At 53.8% G+C, this 19,465-nt stretch overlaps 1 protein-coding gene across 1 annotated transcript; it reads left to right on the top strand.

Annotated features, from left to right (window-relative positions):
* The first annotated feature begins 1,727 nt into the window (after positions 1-1,727).
* Positions 1,728-11,346, top strand: Tinagl1 (tubulointerstitial nephritis antigen like 1). The gene is made up of 12 exons (XM_059255046.1): positions 1,728-1,805; positions 2,340-2,654; positions 3,563-3,626; positions 7,553-7,645; positions 7,826-7,940; positions 8,879-9,002; positions 9,083-9,233; positions 9,332-9,521; positions 9,612-9,657; positions 9,901-10,024; positions 10,608-10,653; positions 10,747-11,346. Exons 2-12 carry the CDS (start codon positions 2,348-2,350, stop codon positions 10,882-10,884), a joined length of 1,398 nt encoding a protein of 465 aa, XP_059111029.1. The 5' UTR covers positions 1,728-1,805; positions 2,340-2,347; the 3' UTR covers positions 10,885-11,346.
* Positions 11,347-19,465: the final 8,119 nt, after the last annotated feature.

The following is a 19,465-nucleotide window of genomic DNA, read 5'->3' as shown; positions in this document are numbered from 1 at the left end:
ACGGGTGAGGGGTGGAGGGGTGATCCGGTCTGCTCTCCTCCCTACTTCAAGTTCCTGTCGCCTGTGCACAGACGTAGACAGACAAACAGACAAACCCCATTCAGACCCAGCTAGTCCACAGGTGCTAGCAGACAGGTGTTCACAAGCAAGAGAGACTTTCAGCCTCACTCCAACAGCAGCAGCTTACACAGACGGGCACTGGACACGTGGACAGACAGACTCAGGACGGGCACAGGGACACACACCGTCTACACAGCTACGGAGACAGATACACAGGAGCATAACAGGCAGACAAGCACATTGGTGGACCCAGACGGACAAGAACCAGCCAAAAGGTCCGTGGGCAGTCTGTACGCATTAGAAGTATGAAGACAGCTTTATGGAATCAAGTTCAGGGGCTGAACTCAGGTTATCAGACTTGGTGGCAAGCACCTTTACCCACTGAGCCACCCCACCAGCCTCATGCTTTTTATATGCTGCTGGGCTTGAACCCAGGGCTTCATGCATCCTAAACAAGCACTCTACCCAGAAAGCTGTGTCCTAGCCCAAGTCTGTCCTCTTGAGCTTTCAGGCTTTTTCTTCTCAGGTCCTTGCGTGATGCAAATGGATAGGTCCGCACACTGGGTACTTCTGCACCCTAGTCACCAGGGCACACCAATGCCCCGCAGCAGGGGGTAACTCAGCCACAAGTACCCCCTTGTGCTGCTCTGCCACCCTCTGCAGAGGTGACAGCTAAGGGGAGGGGCCGAAGTTGTCCGGGAGAACTAAGGGAATCCTGATACTCCTGCTTGCCCCTGAGCAGTCTGGAACAACTGTCCAGGTGTGGTGTCCTTCCTCCACCCAGAGAGTCCTCTGGCCCTGAGCCCAACCTGTCGGAAGAAGGAGCTTGCACAACGGGGAGGCACAAAGTGACAGCCGGAAGGCCTCAAGGGACAGAAGCCCCATTGTGTGAGGGCAAGGCAAAGGTTAGGCCAGAAACGGAAGGGGGCTCTGTAGGGGGCCCCAGCTGCCAGGGCCCTTGATGTGAGGCCCTCCCTGGCGCCTTGTGCCAAGAAGGATGCCCTCGGGTCTGGCGGAGGAGGCGGTGCTGGGCAAGGTGCCCACCACACTGGGGAGGGCAGACCCCACAAGGGACGGTTGGGTGTACTCAGCCTCCCCACCGCACCCACCTCCTGGGGCGGAGCTGCCCCGAGTGCCCTGAACCTAGGCAGCTTCCTGAATCATCCACTGGGAATTCCTGTCATTCCTGGGAGCTGCTGTGGCTTGGAGGGGCCCCCAGCCCAGGGTCACTGGGACAAGGGTGTATATGGCTATTTTTCTTCCTGAAGGGCCTGGGGGGGGGAAGTGGGTGGCTTAGAGATTTTTGCCCCTAGCTCCCAGTTCCTATCATGTCCTAAACTCTGACCTCAGTGGTCTCTTAGCTCCCCTTCAGCACACCTTTTCTGCCTCGTTGTAAAATCGGTTGGAAAGTCCTTCCTAGTGTCAGTCCACAATCCTTTCTCCCCCGAGCTCCAGTTCTGCTCCTGAAGGAGAGGTTTCCAATGACAAGAGACCCCCCCCCCCCCCAGGAAGGCAATCGTGTGCTCATTGTCCTTAAGCTGCTCCCTAGTCCGGAGCTGAGGGCTACTTCAGGTACCAGCAAGCGGCCCCGCCCTCCCGCGGTCCCTGGTTGGGGCGGGTGCTGCCGGCAGGGCGGTACAAAAAGCGCCCCGCCCTGCGCTCCTCACTTGCCTCGGTCTGGCAGTCTCGGGCTTGGAGGCGGAGGCGCGCAGGGCAGCCTGGGTCCAGCCCACACCCCTCACCAGGTAGGGACTCTCCCCGATCAGAGGGCAGAGGGCATCGAGAGAAGGAGCAGGGAGGAAGGGGGGCACACAGAGGGAGCAGGACTCAGGGTAGAGAGGTACAAAAGAGAGGGTCAGAGGGACACAGAGGACAGGAGATAGGACAGGACCCATCAGGAGGTGGCTGAAGGGGGACCAGGAAGACATGGAGCCAAGAATCGAAGTCAACTACGTCAGAGGGGTAGAGGAACCAAGGGCAGGAGAGAAGAATGTGTGCTGGGAATGTCACAGTTCCCATTTCCTTGTCCTTGACAGTCCCTGGACAGGTCAGGGAGGGGCCCCACTTCTTGCATGTCCCCTTGTCCCCAGGAGCAGACTGACTGACACCTAGTACTCAAGGGGACAGGGGAGTCAGGAATCAGGGTCCCATGGTTCGCTTCGCTGAGCCTCCTGGGAAGGTTCCAGGACACGTGTAGGGAGGACCCACCCTTGATGTGTGTAAGGGAGTCTCCAGAACCCAACACCCCTGACCCCTGACCTCTGTCCTCTCCTGGCCAGGAGGCACCATGTGGGGATGTCGGCTGGGGCTGCTGTTGCTTCTGCTGGCTGGCCAGGCTGCCCTGGAAGCCAGGCGGAGTCGCTGGCGCAGGGAGTTGGCGCCAGGGCTGCACCTGCGGGGCATCCGGGACGCTGGTGGCCGGTACTGCCAAGAGCGGGACATGTGCTGTCGCGGCCGAGCTGACGACTGCGCCTTGCCCTACCTGGGAGCCACCTGTTACTGCGACCTCTTCTGCAACCGCACCGTCTCAGACTGCTGCCCTGACTTCTGGGACTTCTGCCTCGGGGTGCCACCCCCCTTCCCTCCCATCCAAGGTGGGCTCCAGGATAGCCGGGAGGGCGGCCACCTTGTCAATAGTAGTCTCAGCAAGCTCAGGAACAAGGCTGATAATGGACATTTCCAGGCTTTGAAAAGTCTGGGAGAGAAATCCTCCCCCTATTCCCTGTCCCTTTGGAAGTCCCTCCTGTGGTCTTACTTGAGTCTCTCAAGCAACACTGAAAAAAAGATCCTGTGGGGACTAAGGTGGCCGAAGGGCAGGGCAGGCAGGCTTCAGCCCTATCTCCCAGTCGCTATAGGGAAGGTGGTGCCACGCCTGCTGACTCACCCTGGGGCTGATAGCGCACATAGGAGCTGGCCAGGTTGTCTTAGCCAGGCGATTTTTACCTTCGCTTAGGATTCTGTACCTCTAAGATTGGCCATGCTATCGGGTGGCTAAATCTGCTCCTCCCTTCACCTGCACGTGCCCTTTCCCTGAACATGCTCTTTCCCTGCACCACCCTGCTTCAGTAGGAGAATCAAGGGGAAGTCCTTCCCACAGCCTTCCCACAGGCTTTGGGCTAAGGAGAACCCGTGTCTGGGTTGCTATCTCAGAAATGCTGTGCTATCTTAAAGGAGTTGCTTACCTACCCTGGGTTTCAGTTTCTTTCCTCAAGATCCTTCCATGCCCCACGTGCAAGTCTCAACTCATTTGAGTGACAAAGGGTACCAGGAATGTCATGGCTGGCATCCAGGTAAAACAACACGGACCCACGCCGGAGTTCCTGAACAGCTCCCATGTGGCAGTTGGCGTGGGGACCTGCAGAGGTCCTAAGATCCAGTTTGTCCTTAGATTCAGTGAGAGTTGGGTTTGGCGTGTGATTAAGATGAGCTGGGAAGGTGCTGGGCTGCCTGGCCTCAAGGTCCTGGTTACCTCAGCTCTATTTCTCTCCTCTTCCTCCCGTAGGGTGCATGCATGGAGGCCGCATCTACCCAGTCTTCGGAACCTACTGGGACAACTGCAATCGATGGTGAGTTCGGGAGACTGGGTGGGCTCACTTGGAGTGCCACGTGCCCGACAGACTTGGTGCCAAACCCTGTCTGTCACCCACTTCCTGAGGATGTCCTTTTTTTGTGCTATGGGCCTCAGTGTCCTCATCTGTAATATGGAAACTTTCAAACTGACCACACCATCTCATACAATAGGATTCTAGTCCCAAGCCTAGGAATGGTCAGCCATGGTGGTCTGGCTGGGTGCCACACCTAAGCCGGGAGTTTTTCTCCACCCCTCCTGGTTTGGGCTGCCTCCCTCCCAGCTTGTCCCGCTTTCAAGGGAGCGTCCAAGAAGGGGACGCCAGGAAGGAAACCTCTGATGCAGCATCCGCTGTCCTGGGCAGGCTGAGGGTCAGGGATGACTGAGCTGGCCACCAGCCAGTGGCCTGCAGCAGGGCCTTCCCTGGAATGTGCCCTCTCCCTACCCTCGAACCCCTGTTCCTGGCAGCAGGAGGAAGGGGACATGGATATCTCATCCTCAGTCTGAGCTGGGAAGTAGAGCAGGTGGGAAATGTGGAGGCCTTACTGGAAACAGTGGGGTCTCTGCTGCCCGGAGCCTGCCCCACCCTCCCTCTGCCTGCATTGGGAGGCCCCAGGGAGAAGGAAACTTTTCGGAATGCATTGCACATAGCTGTTGCCTTTGCCTCACTGGGTGAGGGGTGCCAGGGTCACTGTGGGAATGGGGACCATGTGTATGTGTATGTGTGGGTGCTGGCGTGTGTCTGGGTGAGGGAAGGGTGTGTGTGTGTGTGTGTGTGTGTGTGTGTGTGTGTGTGTGTGTGTTTAGAAGGGCGGGGCGTGTCTGCAGAATTCTGCTGCTCTGATAGGGTGGTTGCCAACGGGTTAACATTTCTACTGCTGTCCCAGGCCCCTCTGGAATGCTGGGACCTGCTGCTACCAGTCTTGTCTAGACCTGCTGAATGGCCCTGGGGCTCAAGAGATGGGGACAGGAAAGCATTGGCTGACCCCTTCAGGACAGGTCCTGGTGGCTGAATGCCCTGCGTATCCCACTTGAGAGTGGAAGACTGTCTGTCTGTCTATGTGCCTTCCAACCCGGACATCTCCACGAGGGATGCTTCTGCAGGGCCCAAGGGCTGTTGAGGAAGGTGGAAGAGGGGCCTCCCTACCCCCACAGGCCCCTCCAGCTCTCTTGAGCACCGCCCGCTGGTTCTGGGGCTAGAGAGCCAGCCATATTGGGGCTTGGCTCCCCTTGAGGCTCCTTATAAGGTGGCACTGTAGGCGGGTGCCCTGGGTTGCCTGGAAGGAGGCTGTTTAGAATCTTGTAATAGCAGAGTTATGAGCTTGTAAAAGCGTCGTAGAATGCCTAGAATTCAAGCCTCCAGCTGATGCCTAATTACTGAAGACCTACTGTGTCGCAGGCACTGTGTTGGGCCCCGGAGGTACAGCTGGAAGGAGGCAGGCACAGGCCTTGACCCATGGGAGCTTGTAGTTCACAGTGAAGGACGTGGAAAAGCAAAAGCCACACAGATGTTACGACAAGTTGCTATGGGTGTTATATAGGGAGGGGAGATGGGGGCATCCCCGGTTTAGAGTGAGGAGGGGACGAGGACAAAAGGAAGGCTGCTCAGAGCTTTATGATGGAGTAGAAAACAAACAAGGGACCTATGCATGGGGTGGGGCGACACCACTTAGGGGAAGGCCAAGGTAGGATAAGGTCTTCTTGGTGAGACCCTCAAGCATCAGAGACTGGAGAAGGCTCAGCCGTGTCCCAACTTCTGGGCATCTAAGGGAAGTTCCTTAAGACTAAGTGGCATCGCTCATGGGTCTGTCTGGCCTCAGAGCATCTGGGGAAGGGATGGCTGAGTGAGTTGGCCTGGAGTGGGGGTGTCAGCAGAGGAGGAAGGGCAGGAAGATGGGTTCATGATGTGTGTCTTTGGCATGCACTGACAGGGAACATGGAAGGTTCCCCACAGACCCTGGCACCTGGACAGCTGGGTGCCATGTTCTCAGACGAGGACAGTGGGAGGAGCAGGACCAGGCTTTAATCTGAGATGCCATTACACATGCAGAGGTGTGGCCGGCTGGATATGAGCAGGAGAAAGGGCGGGGGGCAGGGTTCCTGAAGCATGAACAATAGCCAAAAGTGTCCACAATGGGCCAAGCCCTTCAGAGGCCTGCCATTAAATCCCTGGAAAGTGGCACCACATCTTGTCCTCACTTTACAGATAAGAACACAGATAGAGGGGTGGAGCTTTAAAATAACCTCCTCAGGGCTACGAAACAGGCTAGCAGGATCAGAACTTGGGAGCTGAACTCTAAAGTCATTCTTAGACACTTGGCTGTGCTGCCTAGGTCATCCATTTAAGTCAACAGATATTTACTAGAATGCAGGCCGATGATCCTAGCTATGCTGGATGCTGAGGCAGGAGGATGCCAAGTGCAAAGGTCGCAGAACTCCCGAGTAATTTCAAGGCCAGCCTGAACAATTTAGTGACACCCTTTCTCCACAAAAGGGGTCCAAGGGTGTGGCCCAGGGAAGAGCATTTGCTTAACATCCATATGGCCCCGGGTTTAGTCCAAAGGACAATAAAAACAAATATTTACTGGATGCTCACCATGCACTACTTTTTTCTCCCTTAACCCCTGCAAGTGTCCTAAGAGTTTATGGGGAAATGGGGATAAGTGGGCAGGGGGTGGGGCTCAGTTGGCACAGTGCCGGCCTTGCAGGTGAGAAACCACATAAAAGTGGGCGTGATGGTACAGAAGGTCAAGACCATTCGTGGGCAACATAGTGAGTTCATGGCCAACTTCAGCTACATGATCGACGCTGTCAGATCATGTAGAAAAGGAAAAATGAAGGCAGTATAAACACCAGCAGGACCCCAGATACTGGTGGCTAAGGGCCACTGTAAGTCAGGGAAGTGGGCAGAGAGTGTGGAGGGCACTGAGTTTTAAGACAGGATGACCAGAGAAAGCGTCTCTGGGAGGTGACATTTGAACGAGGAATTGCAGGAAATGAGAAGGAGCCATGGAAGATGGTTGGAAGAGCAGCTCAAAGGCCCTGGGCAGGAGTTTGGCAGGTATGAACAGCCACTGTGGCTGGAATCCAGGCCCGGGAGGAGTAGGGGTCAGAGGGGACAGGAGAACAGGTCACACAAGGCTTGCCACCGTGAAGGACTTTGGCTCTTATTCTATGGTGTGAAGCCAACCGAGGGTTGGAGCACAGGAATGACATGACTTAGGCTTAACAGGATGGCTGTGGCCACCAATTTAAAAATATACTTCAAGGATGTGGGGTGGCGGAGGGCGGGACAAGGAGACGACAGCATAGTCAGGTGAAAGGTCGTTGGATGGAGGTGGCTATGGAGAGAATGAGGCACAGTCTGGATCCTGAGTTTGTGTTAAGGTGTGGCTGGATCAGCAGGTGAGGGGTCAAAGGTGACTCCAGGTTTTGAGTCTGAGATGCAGGAAGTAACAGGAGCTGGAACTCACTTTGACCCACATTAACTAGAACCTGTTGCTACATCCTCAGGATGGTGATGTTGAGGAGCATTGAGATTCTGAGTAGGGGGGGATGAACTTAAGAATTGTCACCTTCCTGGGTGGTGGTGGTGTACGTCTTTAATCCTAGCACTGAGGAGGCAGAGGCAGATGGATCTCTGTGAGTTCAAGGCCAGCCTGGGCTACAGAGTGAGTTCCAGGATGGCCAGAACAACACAGAGAAACTCTGTCTCTAAAACCAAACCAAACCAACCAAACAAAAGAATTGTGAACTTGAGTAACAAAACCACCAGGCTGCTTGGGATCATTCAGGCCCTGGACTATGGTTGCTGGTACAGAATCCCAGACCCCATGTGAACCTCCGAAGTTCCTCAGGAACTCCCAACATTCATGCTTTCTTTCTTTCCTTTTTTTTTTTTTTTTTTTTTTTTTTTTTTACCAGCACCTGCCAGGAGAAAGGGCAGTGGGAATGTGACCAGGAACCATGTCTAGTGGACCCGGACATGATAAATGCCATCAATCAGGGCAACTATGGGTAAGAGGCTCTGGGCACGGCATTGATGGGCATAAGAGTGCACATGCATGTTCACATACATGATCATCAGACGTGGTCATTGTGCTAGGCAAACACACACTAGATTTTACTTCTCTGCCCCTTGTAGCCATCTTCTGGCCTTGCCAGGTCTGTGATTTCTCTTCACCTTCTCTCCTCCAGGTGGCAGGCTGGCAACCATAGTGCCTTCTGGGGCATGACCCTGGATGAGGGCATTCGCTACCGCCTGGGCACAATCCGCCCATCTTCCTCTGTCATGAATATGAATGAGATTTATGTAAGTCTTCCCTTCCCCACATCCCCACCATCTCTCTCCCAATGGCTTAGCACAGCAGGGATGATGTACCTTATCTTGTTCTGCCGAGGGCCGATGCCCTAGGACGAGGCTGTGTGTCCCTGGGCATATCAGTGCCTTCTCTGGTTCTGGCAGCAGCCCCTCCTGCCTCCTCGGCCTGGGAAAAATGCTGTTGGTCCCAGTACAGCTGGGTCAAGACCCAAGGGTTCAGGGGGTCACCTTGGTATTTTTAGGAAAAGAGGGACGGACACTCTTCCAGCTCTGGCCAGAAAGCAACAATTCTCGGAAAAAAATGCTGACTCAGTGAAGCCCCCAGGGAGGAGGAGGAGGGTTCTGTTTCCTCACCAGACCCCACCAGTCAGAGGGGGAGTGGGGGCAGGTGAAGACTCCACGCAGCAGGCTTGGGTGGGGCTTGTGCTGTCCATCAAAGCAGACGGGAGAGGCCAGGGGACTTCTGCTCAAGGCCAGGGTGACCAGCCCCTGGCCTTGCCTTTCTCCCTGGGGCTGCTTGCTATTTTCTGCTGTTTGTCTTGGCCGCCTGCCTGGTCACGGGACTTTACTTCTCTTCCAGCCCCAGTCCTTTGGGGCTTGGAGGCCACTGCCATGGCAGGAAGGAGGGTGTGGCTGATCAGAAGGTACCAAGAAAAGTGGCAGGAGATGAGAGTGGGAAGCTGGCCGCCCTGGCCTGGGCATCCCAGCTGCTGGCTTCCTTTGTTGAGTAGGCCTCATAAGCCCTGTGTGATCTTTGAGGGACCCCACTCAAGTCCAAAGTCGGTTGTAACTAGCACTCTCCCTGCACCCCAGGACAGCTCCCGAACCAACTGCTGGAGGCTCTGGACTTTGAACAGCCCTCCAAAGCCTGGGCTCGAGGGACAGCAGGGCCAGGCTAGGAGGCAAGTGGCATCACTATTGTTTTACAGACGGTGCTAGGCCAAGGGGAAGTACTACCCACTGCCTTCGAGGCTTCCGAGAAGTGGCCCAACCTGATCCATGAGCCCCTGGACCAGGGCAACTGTGCAGGCTCCTGGGCTTTCTCCACAGCAGGTATGTCCAGGGGCAGAGCCGGCACCAGAGAGGAGGGCCGTGGCCTGGCCTCTGACAGCCCCTGTTGACTTTCCCACCAGCTGTTGCATCGGACCGGGTCTCCATCCATTCTCTGGGACACATGACGCCCATCCTGTCACCACAGAACCTGCTGTCCTGTGATACCCACCACCAACAGGGCTGCCGAGGTGGGCGTCTCGATGGTGCTTGGTGGTTCCTGCGGCGCCGAGGGTATGTGACGGGGTTACGGGCTGGAAGAAGACGAGGCACCCCTGCACAGCCCGGGCTTTGTGGTGCCACAGCATCTTGACCTTTGCTCCCTTCTTCAGGGTGGTGTCTGACAACTGTTACCCATTTGCGGGCCGTGAGCAGAACGAAGCCAGTACCTCTCCTCGATGTATGATGCACAGTCGCGCCATGGGGCGGGGCAAGCGCCAGGCCACTTCCCGCTGCCCCAATAGTCAGGTTGATTCCAATGACATCTACCAGGTCACACCTGCCTACCGCCTGGGCTCCGATGTAAGTCTGAAACAAACATGGGGAGAGGGCAGACGCAAGAGTTGGGGGTTTGGTCGGCTAAATCTTCCCTCGATGGATCTTCCTCCGCAGGAGAAGGAGATTATGAAGGAGCTAATGGAGAATGGCCCCGTTCAAGGTAAATACCCCTAGCCTCTCCCTGGTTCCAAAAACTTCCTGCTGGAGGTTGGGCACGGGGCCCAAGGGGTTGCCACAGCTTTAGGCACCTGGGGCGGTTGGAACAGGAGTGGAGGGTCCATTCCCCATTCCTTGCAGGAAGCCCCTGGAGAAATCAGTCTCTAACATGAGGCCCTGGTGTCCAGATGCTCGACATCGGAGCCTGTCCTAATGGGCTGGGCGCCATCTCTTTCTCTGTCCACAGCACTCATGGAAGTACACGAGGATTTCTTCTTGTACCAGAGTGGCGTCTACAGGCACACACCTGTAAGCCAGGGGAGGCCGCAGCAGTACCGCAGACATGGAACTCACTCAGTCAAGATCACAGGGTGAGGTTCCTGTGGGCAGACAGGACTAGGAGCCGCGGGTGGTTTACCCTGGGAATTCCTTGGAAATCCTTGTGTTCTCCGTGGAGCTGAGGCTGCTCCTCCCCTCGCTCCTCCCCTCGTTCTCTCTGCAAAGAGAAAACAGACACAGAGGGGAGAGGCTGGTTCCAGGGGGGCATGGACAGCGGGGAGCTCTGAGGAGTGTCTGGGAGCAACCAACCAGGTCCCCTTGAAATAGAGACGAGAATGGAACACCCCTGTAATCTCAGCACTGGGGGATGGCGGCAGAAGAGGGGCCAGGAGTTAGTCTTGATAGGGCAACTCCAGTCCGGGCTACGTGAGACCTTGTCTCAAAAAAACCAACCAAACAAAACCAGGAAAACCCTCAAGGGTTATTCGGCGCTTGTCCCAACTCTGGCCAACTCACGGAGTGACTGAGGCTGTTCAGAGAGAGGCAGACACTCATCAGGTCCCCGGCTGCACTCAGATTTCAGAAGTGACGGGAGGGTGAGGGATGCTATGTTCCTGGAGGGTGGGTGCTGAGACCTGTGTGATCAGCACCTCTTCCCTCTTGCTTTGCCACTAGGTGGGGAGAAGAGAAACTGCCAGACGGAAGGACAATAAAGTACTGGGTGAGTCCCTGATGCAAGGCTGAGCCCCACGTCCCCCGCCCTCCAGTCCCTCTCCCATCCCTTGCCTCATGTCTCTTCCCTTTTCACTTCCAGACTGCTGCCAACTCATGGGGCCCCTGGTGGGGTGAGAGGGGCCACTTCCGAATCGTGCGTGGCACCAACGAGTGTGACATTGAGAGCTTCGTGCTAGGCGTCTGGGGCCGTGTGGGAATGGAGGACATGGGGCATTAATGAGTCGCAGCCACTGGGCAGGATCCACAGCCGTGGAAGAGGCCTTAGGGGCCACCGCCGATGAAGCCTTGGGTGCAGTCAGGGGAACAGGTGCTAATCCACACACACACAGATCCGCTAAGGCAGCACCCCACCTGGGAGCCAAAGATGCGTGAGCGAGGCTGGTGGAGGTCCCAGACATCACAGCTGGAACTGGATAGGGCCTGGTTTGGAAACTTCAGGGAGTGTAGATCCCAGGCCCCTGGTCCGTCGGCCCAAGACCACAGGAGCTAAGACACCCCAATCTTCCTACTACCCAATCTCATTCCCATTTTCTTACCCTTTTCTTTTTGGTTGTTTCTGCCCATCTCCGTGGCCTCCATTCTGCCTGTATCTTTCCAAAACCCCCAGTACCATTTTCTTAGTCTTTAAATATATTTATTTTTCTTTTCACTGTTTTAAAATAAAACCAAAGTATTGATATTTACAGTGTCTTGGATTCTTTAAGGTGAGAATGCCAAGTCAGAGCCGGGGTGGCCCACAGCTGATGACAGAACTGTCCTAAAGCTGGGGATGAGGGCACAGGCTTGTGATCCCAGCACTTGGGAGATGGAGGCGCGAGGACCTGAGTTCTAGGTTACCATTGGGTTAGGTAGCAAATCTGAGGACAGCCTTGGAGGACATGAGACCCTGACAGAAAGAGGAAGGGGAGGGAGGGATGAGGAGCGGAGGAGTGCACATTACTGGGTGGCGGGCAGGGCTGGGTGAACCAGAACTATTAGTGTCCTTCTAGTTATAATTCTCAGTGCCTAGCCACTTGGAGGAGGAGCCTGGATAACATGGCCTTTGACTTCCCGAGACTGTCTGCCCTGGCATGGGAAGGACCTTCCAGATGCTGCATAGAAAGGTGGGCAGGGCAGTCCTCCAATGAACAGAAGCCATCCAGCAGGCAGAGAAGCAGGACCCTCCTCTTTCCCTACTCCTGAGACAAGCTGGGCCTGCCTGGCAGCCCACTCCCAGTGCCTAACAGCCAGTGATTCCCCCTTCCTGCCCTCCCCTTCCGGAAACCTTTTCCCTTGTCTTTCTTATCCTCTTAAGGGTCATATTTAGTCAGGGCTGGTATCCCATCCCAGGCCTCAGCCTGATTTCAAGGCCCCAGAGACCTGTCTAAACAGCCTCCTACCCTGGGCCTGGGTGATACACCTGTAGTCACAGCACTTGGTGGATGCAGAAGGCTACAGAGCAACCTGGACTTCAGGAGATTGTCAGAATGGGACGGCCCCAGGGCCTCTCTGCTCCTCAAATGATGAACACATACCCCGACTACAAGGACTTTCTGGTCCTCAGTCCAGACACCCTCCCCTGCCACTCACCTCTGTCCCACTCTTATTTCAAAGCCAGGTCCTGGATTCTTTATTCACGTGGTACCTGTAAAGGGTGACTGATAGGTAAGATGCTGTACAAGGGACACACACACACACACACACACACACACACACACACACTCACACACACCCAGCATGGGTTAGACGCCTCCTCCCACAGCTCTCCTCTGCCTGCCCTTTCACCTAGCATTTATCTTGTGTGTGTATTTGCACTAGAAGCCCCCAGGGTCCACCAGGAGCTGGTTCCTTGTTCTTCCATGAATAGGGTCTCATGTAGCCAGTACCCCAGGCAGTCCTCGAACTCTCTATGTAGCTGATGATGACCTTCAACTGATCCTCCTGCCCCCACCTCCCAAACACAGAACTCAGTGGGCAAGCACCACCACACCCTATTGATCTTCTAGTTTTGTTCTTACACACACACACACACACACACACACACACACACACACACGCACGCACACACACACACGCACACGCACACACACACACACACACCCTTCCCTCTGAAGGCTAGCTGTGGGTCCCTCTGAGTACAGATGCCAGTAATGTGCAAGGTGCTGTCTGGAGGACCAGAGAAGAGAGCCCCCAAGTCACCAGCAGAGCGAGGTCCTCACAGTGGGGCCCTGGCAGCCCACGGGCATCACCTGAAAGGAATGCCTGGCGGCCCGATAAGCGGTCGCCTTTGTCTCACTTCCTGTTTGCCGGACGTCCCGAGCCCGGAGCCCCGGTCAGCGTGTACCCAGGACTCAAAGCCCAGGGCGACCTTGGGACAGCGCAAGCGGGGAGTTCCGAGGGGGCGCGCGGGCCTTGTCCTCCCCTCGGAGGCTGCGGCCCAAGACGCACCCTGATGGAAAAACCCTGTCCCGGGAGAGCTGGAAATTTCTACCAGGACCTCTGGCGGAAACCGCGGGGGGGCGGGGAAGGAAAGGAGACCAGAGAGGGAAATCGGATGCAGCCTATCTGTGCCCGCTATGCCCCGTGGACCCCTGAGGATTCGACTCAGTCCTACCTGCACCTCTTCTGACCTGGGGGAGGGTGGGAATGGAGGCGAGAGGCCTCAGCAGGCGCCCTGTGCCCCTCAGTTCCCAGCCACCCCTATTCTCTGCGCTACTGATGGGTACTGCCATGCTGAGGGGTGCCTCTTAAAAGTGAGCCCGTAAAGAAATCCCTCCCACTCCATGCCCCTGCCCTTGCTGTGTGTTCTGAGGTTAATCCCATCCTCTCTGATCTGGCCTAACGTCTTTAAACAAATATAGACTCTGTTTGATCCACATGGCTTGGTGTAATTTGGGTCAGGTTTGTCCATCTTCAGCGGAGATAATAGCGGTCATACTGCTCAGTGCTCAGAACCTTTTGTTTTTGGTCAGGGTGTCATGTAGCCCAGGCTGGCCCCAAACTCTCTATGTAGCTAAGAATGACCTGAACTTCTGATCTTCTGCCCAATTAATGTGGTGTTGGGGCTCAAGACCAGGCTGCGTGTACGTTCTGCAAACACTTGACCAACTGAGCGTCGAAGCTCAGTAACAGTCATTATCACTTGAAGGAACTGGATGTGATCATGTAAAAGACTTTCATAATGAGCTATATATACATTTGTTGAGTGCTTTGCCCACAGATGTCTGCAAACAAGCTGTTTGGGATATTTTTACATCTATTTCTTCATTTAAGTCTTTAAAATAAACAGTTCGGGGGCTAGATGGATGGTTTAGCATTTGAGGGTGAAATGCCTGATGCTCTTGCACAGGACCCCAAGTCCTGTTCCCCGCATCCTCACCAGGCATCTCACAACCACCTGTAACCCTAGCTCCAGAGGATCCAACATTCTCTTCCGGTTTCCTTGGGCATCCACACACATGTGACATATACAACACACACACACACACACACACACACACACACACACACACATAAATATTTTAAAGGTTTCTTTTGCATTTAAACAGAGAATGGGAGGTTAATGATGGTCATAAGCTCAGTAAATATGTGAGACAGGATCCAACTGGGGGTACCTCAATCCTCAGTCATCTGGTCTAGACTAATGGTAGCGGTTAAGATGGGTAGAGAGGGGCTGGGTGGGGAGGGATGGCTCAGTTCATAAACCACTTGCCACGCAAACATAAAGTCTAGAATTCTGATCCCCAGCATTCACACAAAAGCCAGGCAAGTGTGATAGCCTGCCTGTAATCCCAGCTCTCCAGGGCTGGAGGCAGAGAAAGGGATCCCAGGGGGCTGAGTGGCTAGCATTAGGAAGGAGTGATAGAGCAAGGTGGCTAATGTCAGCCTCTGGCCTGCACATACCACACACATGTAAACACACATACACATGCATACACACACCACACACATACACTGCATATATACAACACACACACACACACACACACACACACACACACACACACACACACACGGTATTGATAGTCCAACATCCTTTCCCAATCTCTTTACCTGCCTGGAAAACTCTTGCTCATCCTTGAAAACCCAGCTTACATGTCCCTCCTCCTCCCTCCTCAGCAATGCCTGTCCTGACAGCCACCTTCTGGGCCTGCACCCATCATCTGGCATAAGCCCCCTGGCACAGAGGACGTACTTGCTGACCACTTCTCCCACAACACAACGGGGCAGGATCTTTATTCCCTCAGCTCAGTCCTCTCCAGCTCCCAGTATGGCGCTTGGATTTCCCTCTGGTCTCCTGAGGGACGCCACAGGGTTCCAAGGCACCTGACTCTAATCCCAGCAGCCAGTGGTTCTGTCACTTCATGAGAAGTGAAGCTCCAGATCCTCCTGATAGCTTGCCAAGCCCTATCCCTGCCTGGTGTCCATTTAGGGAAAGGAATTCATGTGGCCTGAGCTACAGTGAGCCAGGCTTAGGACTAAGCACGGTCCCGTTAGCTCCCTGGGTCCCATCCATGCTTGGGGAGGAAGCATGGCTCTTGAAACCCAGAGCCAACCGGCCAACAACCCCAAGAACCTAGCCAGCATGGCTGCCACAGGGCCCCAGTACTGTTAGGTGATTCTCAATTTCTACCCCCCGCCCCGCCCCGCCTTTTAACTTACATTTATTTATCTATTTTGTATGTGGGTGGGTGGGCGCCCCTATGGAGGTCAAAGGACAACTTGTAAGAGTTGATTCCTTTGTTCTGCATGGCTCCTGGGGCTGGAGCTCAGATCATCAGGTTTGGTGGTGATTGGCAAGCACCTTTATCAGCTGAGCCGTTCAGCAACTGATTGCCCTTCTTCTCCTTTCTAGATCAGTCTTCTAGGAAGAAGGCATGGGGCCAGGGATGGCTCCCGAGCCTCTAGCCCAGCCATTTTCTTCAGATTAACTTAGCTCTAGCCGGGTGTCTACCTATAGGCCAATCACCTGTGGGCAAGGGATGAGATCACAGACCCTTAGGAAATCAGCACCGTGGGAGGGGGACATCCCCAAGGACCGAGGAGTCTACGGTTCTCCTGGAATATTGGACGAAGGACAGAGTGCGTCCACAACAGCCAGAGACACCTGTTGTGATATTGCAACTTGATGAGATGGGATGGGGGCTCAGGAGGGTATGACTTGGCAGAACACAGTTGAGAAGCGACAGAGCCAGGAACAGGCCACACTGCCTGCCTTCTGCCGAAGATGGATTCCTCTCTCAGCTTCTCCTAGAAAACTCTCCTGGCCCATGATGGGTATGTTGTTTAGAATTCTACCCACCTGGTGAAATCACTGTGGCTCCGTCACCAACAGTCAGTGTGGTCCCCTCCCAAGCCAGGCTGAGGATGAGCAACCATTGCGGGAGCATCCTGCTTCCTGCACAGTGGTCTTCCGCCATGAGATGAAGTGGGTATCAGATGGTGTCAAGTATGTCCACTGGGGTGGGGGGGTGGGGCTTCCTGTGGTCATGTGCTTCCTGTCCGTCTTGTGCTGTGGTTGAGACTGTTTGTCTTTCCTGTACATGGAGGAAACTGAGGCAGGGGTGGAAGTAGGAGATGGTGCTGTGACTTGCCAAGGTCACATAACTCAGAAGGAAGGGATGTGATGTTATGACGCATCTTGTTTTTGTCCTGGTTTATGACCTCTGCCCCACAGACTAGTCACAGAAACCAATCTCTTCCTGGAGACTCTTGAATTCTCCACCTTCTGGTCCTGGGGCTAGCCGTAAAGACATTCTCTAATCTACCCGTATCCAAAAGTAGGTCATAAGATTCACATTCCTGCCTCAAACTCTGGAGCGAGACATTCCACACAGGGGCCAAGAACACACACACACAGGCAATCAGGCCTGGCTGCCTTTCAGAACATGGTCTCCCCATCATTAGATATGCAGCGAAGGTTCCAGAAACCTGGAAGGTCAGGGGTCCAGAGAGCTCCCTCCTGGGGTTCTTCCATGCCTCACCCAGTCATTTCTTCATTCATGTCCTCTGTGACAGCATTTGTGACAGATTGATTAAGGTGTCCCCTAGTCTGGGGAGATGGCTCTGTCAGTAAAGTGCTTGCTGTGCGAGCCTGGGGACCTGAGTTCAAATCCACACAACTCCCGTAAAGAGCTGAGCACTAGCACTTGAAGAAGCAGAGACAGATAAATCTCTGGAGTTCACTGGCCAGCCAGCCTAGCTGAATCCATCCATGATCTCTGGGCTCAACAAGAGACCTTGCCTCAAAAAGTAAGACAAAGAGAAGTTGAAGAAGATACCTGATTCTAACCTACTCAGGGGCTTGGCATGCTACACAAGTACACTGTATTGGTGAAATTATTAAGGCCACTCCATGTAGTTAAAAGGGAGGTTTATTTTGTGGGGTAACTTACAAGTGAAGGGATAGTTTACAGGGTCTGGGAAAGGTATAGCGCAGTCTGGCAGTGTTCTCTGGAGAGCTCTGCCCGGTCTACCTCCAGCTTCCAGGGTCCAGGAACCAAGAGAGCCCCCGCATCCGGATCTCGGGTCTTCAGCGTTCTCTCTCAGCCCCACCTTGTAGGCGTGACCGTTACCAAAGCCTCAGTCGGGGTTGGAACTTCCAGATCAAAGCTGGAATGGCTACCCACTATAACACTGAGCTACATTCCAGCCTTGGGTGACAATCGTGATATGAAGACCAGATTGGCCTCAAGCTTCAGTGGGCCTCCTGCTTCAGACTCCTGGGTGCCGATATCATAGATGTGTACCATCATGTTCTGCTGTGTGAACCTCTTGAGCTGATTAAGTGAACATAAGGATGTGGTTGTGGGAACCCTTAGGGCATTTCCAACTAAAGCACAGACAAATCTGGGGTTGGTGGCCCACACCTGCAATTCTAGCAGTTGGGAGATGGAGAACAAAGGATTAGAAATTCACAAGGTCATTCTTGGCTATGTAGTGAGTTCAAAGCCAGCCTGGGCTACATGAGACCCCATTTCAAAAAACACCAACAAAACAAACAAGCAAAACCACAAAATCCAAGCAAATAAAAAACCCAGAAGTACAGGTAAAACAACCTGGGGCTGGTGATAAGCATCTAAAGTGGGGTACTGTGCTCTCCAACTATGGGAGGGGACACTTTCTGTTAGGTGACAGGTGAAACTTGAATCAGAGAACACTGAGTGTCTCTACTGAAGAGCAGTTTCCCTGCTGGTAGGCAAAAGCCCCCACACCTTTAAAAAAGCTTTTAGATTTATTTATTTTATTGTTTTATGTGCATATTTTGCCTGTATGTATGTATGTGTACCATATGCATGCCTGGTGCCTGTGGAGGTTAGAAAAGGGCATGGGATTCCCTGGGATTGGAGTTACAGATGGCTGTGAGCCACCATGTAGGTGCTGAGAATTAAACTTGGATCCTCTGCAAGAGCAAACCCATCTCTCTTCATCCCACCACTCCACTTTTAAGATTACAGAAATTTGCTATGGAATAATTCTTTTGTACACTGTGAATATATATTACTCTCATTGATTTAATAAAGAGCCAACTGGCCAATAGCTAGGCAGAAAGAGGTTAGGTAGGAGAGCCAGACAGGGGGAACGCTGGGAAGAAGAAGGGTGGAGTTGTCGGCCAGACACAGAGGAAGCAGGAGATGAATATGCCAAGCTGAAATAAGGAATCACCATGTGATAGAGGGTAGATAAGAAATATGGGTTAGTTTAAGTTGTAAGAGCTAGTTAGTAACAAGCCTAAGCTATTGGCCGATCATTCATAATAATAATAAGTCTCTGTGTGATTATTTGGGAGCCACCTGGTGGGACAGAACTAACTGGAGGGACAGAGAAATCCTATGTTGCTTCCTGTGCTGTGAGTACACAGTAGGGGAAACTGAGTCAGCCCAAGTTTGTTATTTCTATAGTAGGGGAATCTCGTTTGTCAGACTTCAAAGCCTGAACCACCCACCGCCCCCCAAGTCAGACACAGCTACAGTTCAGTTTGGACCAAGCAGGTGCTTTGGCCTCCAGCTGTGCAGATTCCAAAGCCTGAAATCTGGGACTCAGGGTTGCAGCTGACTAAAGTGCTCTTGAAGGAAGGTGCAGTGGCCTTGACCTAGAGCTGCTGGGAGCTGAAACCGCCCCCTCCTCCGAGAAGCACCCTGCCCCCACCAATTGTCATCCATTCTCAGCTACACGTACCAGACTTTTTCCATCACAAAAGAGCTGCCTTCCTCCAGCGCCTTCCTGATGACTTCTGGGACACAAGCCAGTTTCACCCTTTCTGTTCTCAGTACCATTTAAGACAGCAGAACTATTTTCTTTCCTATTTTTAATTTAATTTTTTAAGGGATTTTTATGTGTATGGGGTGTTTGGCATGCAAGTGTGTCTGTGTGCCACGTGTGCCTGGTGCCCGCAAAGACCAGAAGAGGGCATCAGATCCCGTAGGTCTAGAGTTACAGATAGTAATGAGCTTCCATGAGGGTGTCAAGATTTGAACTTGGGTCCTCTGGAAGAGCAGCCAGTGCTCATAACTGCTGAGTCATTTCTCCAGCCCAAACAGCAGCACTGTTGTGGTAGGAAACAGGAGAGAGGAGAGAACGGGATTCATACTGGCAGCCTTTGGCAAGTGATCCCACAGTAGTGTCTTCTGGCAGCTGAGTCCACACCTCACTGCCACAGCGGAGCGGAACATCAGAGAGGTCACCTGTGTGGGGTCTCAGAACTGAGGCCCGACCATTTACCACGCTTTACACATCTTCCTGCTTGAGTCATAGCTGCTCGAAGAGGCCAGGGTACTGACCCAGGAGAAAAACAGGAAGGAACAGTGTGAACAATGAGT

Source organism: Peromyscus eremicus, chromosome 2 (genome assembly GCF_949786415.1).
Source record: "Peromyscus eremicus chromosome 2, PerEre_H2_v1, whole genome shotgun sequence".
NCBI lineage: Eukaryota > Metazoa > Chordata > Mammalia > Rodentia > Cricetidae > Peromyscus > Peromyscus eremicus.
Note: the sequence above shows the minus strand (reverse complement) of the source record. Positions and strands in the feature narration are given on the sequence as shown.

Excerpts from the sequence above, each read along its gene's own strand:
- Tinagl1 (XM_059255046.1), top strand. The coding sequence starts at position 2,348 with ATGTGGGGATGTCGGCTGGGGCTGCTGTTGCTTCTGCTGGCTGGCCAG. Across the intron at positions 9,234-9,331 it reads TGGTTCCTGCGGCGCCGAGG|GGTGGTGTCTGACAACTGTT; the intron begins GTATGTGACGGG and ends TCCCTTCTTCAG. Across the intron at positions 9,522-9,611 it reads CCTACCGCCTGGGCTCCGAT|GAGAAGGAGATTATGAAGGA; the intron begins GTAAGTCTGAAA and ends CTTCCTCCGCAG.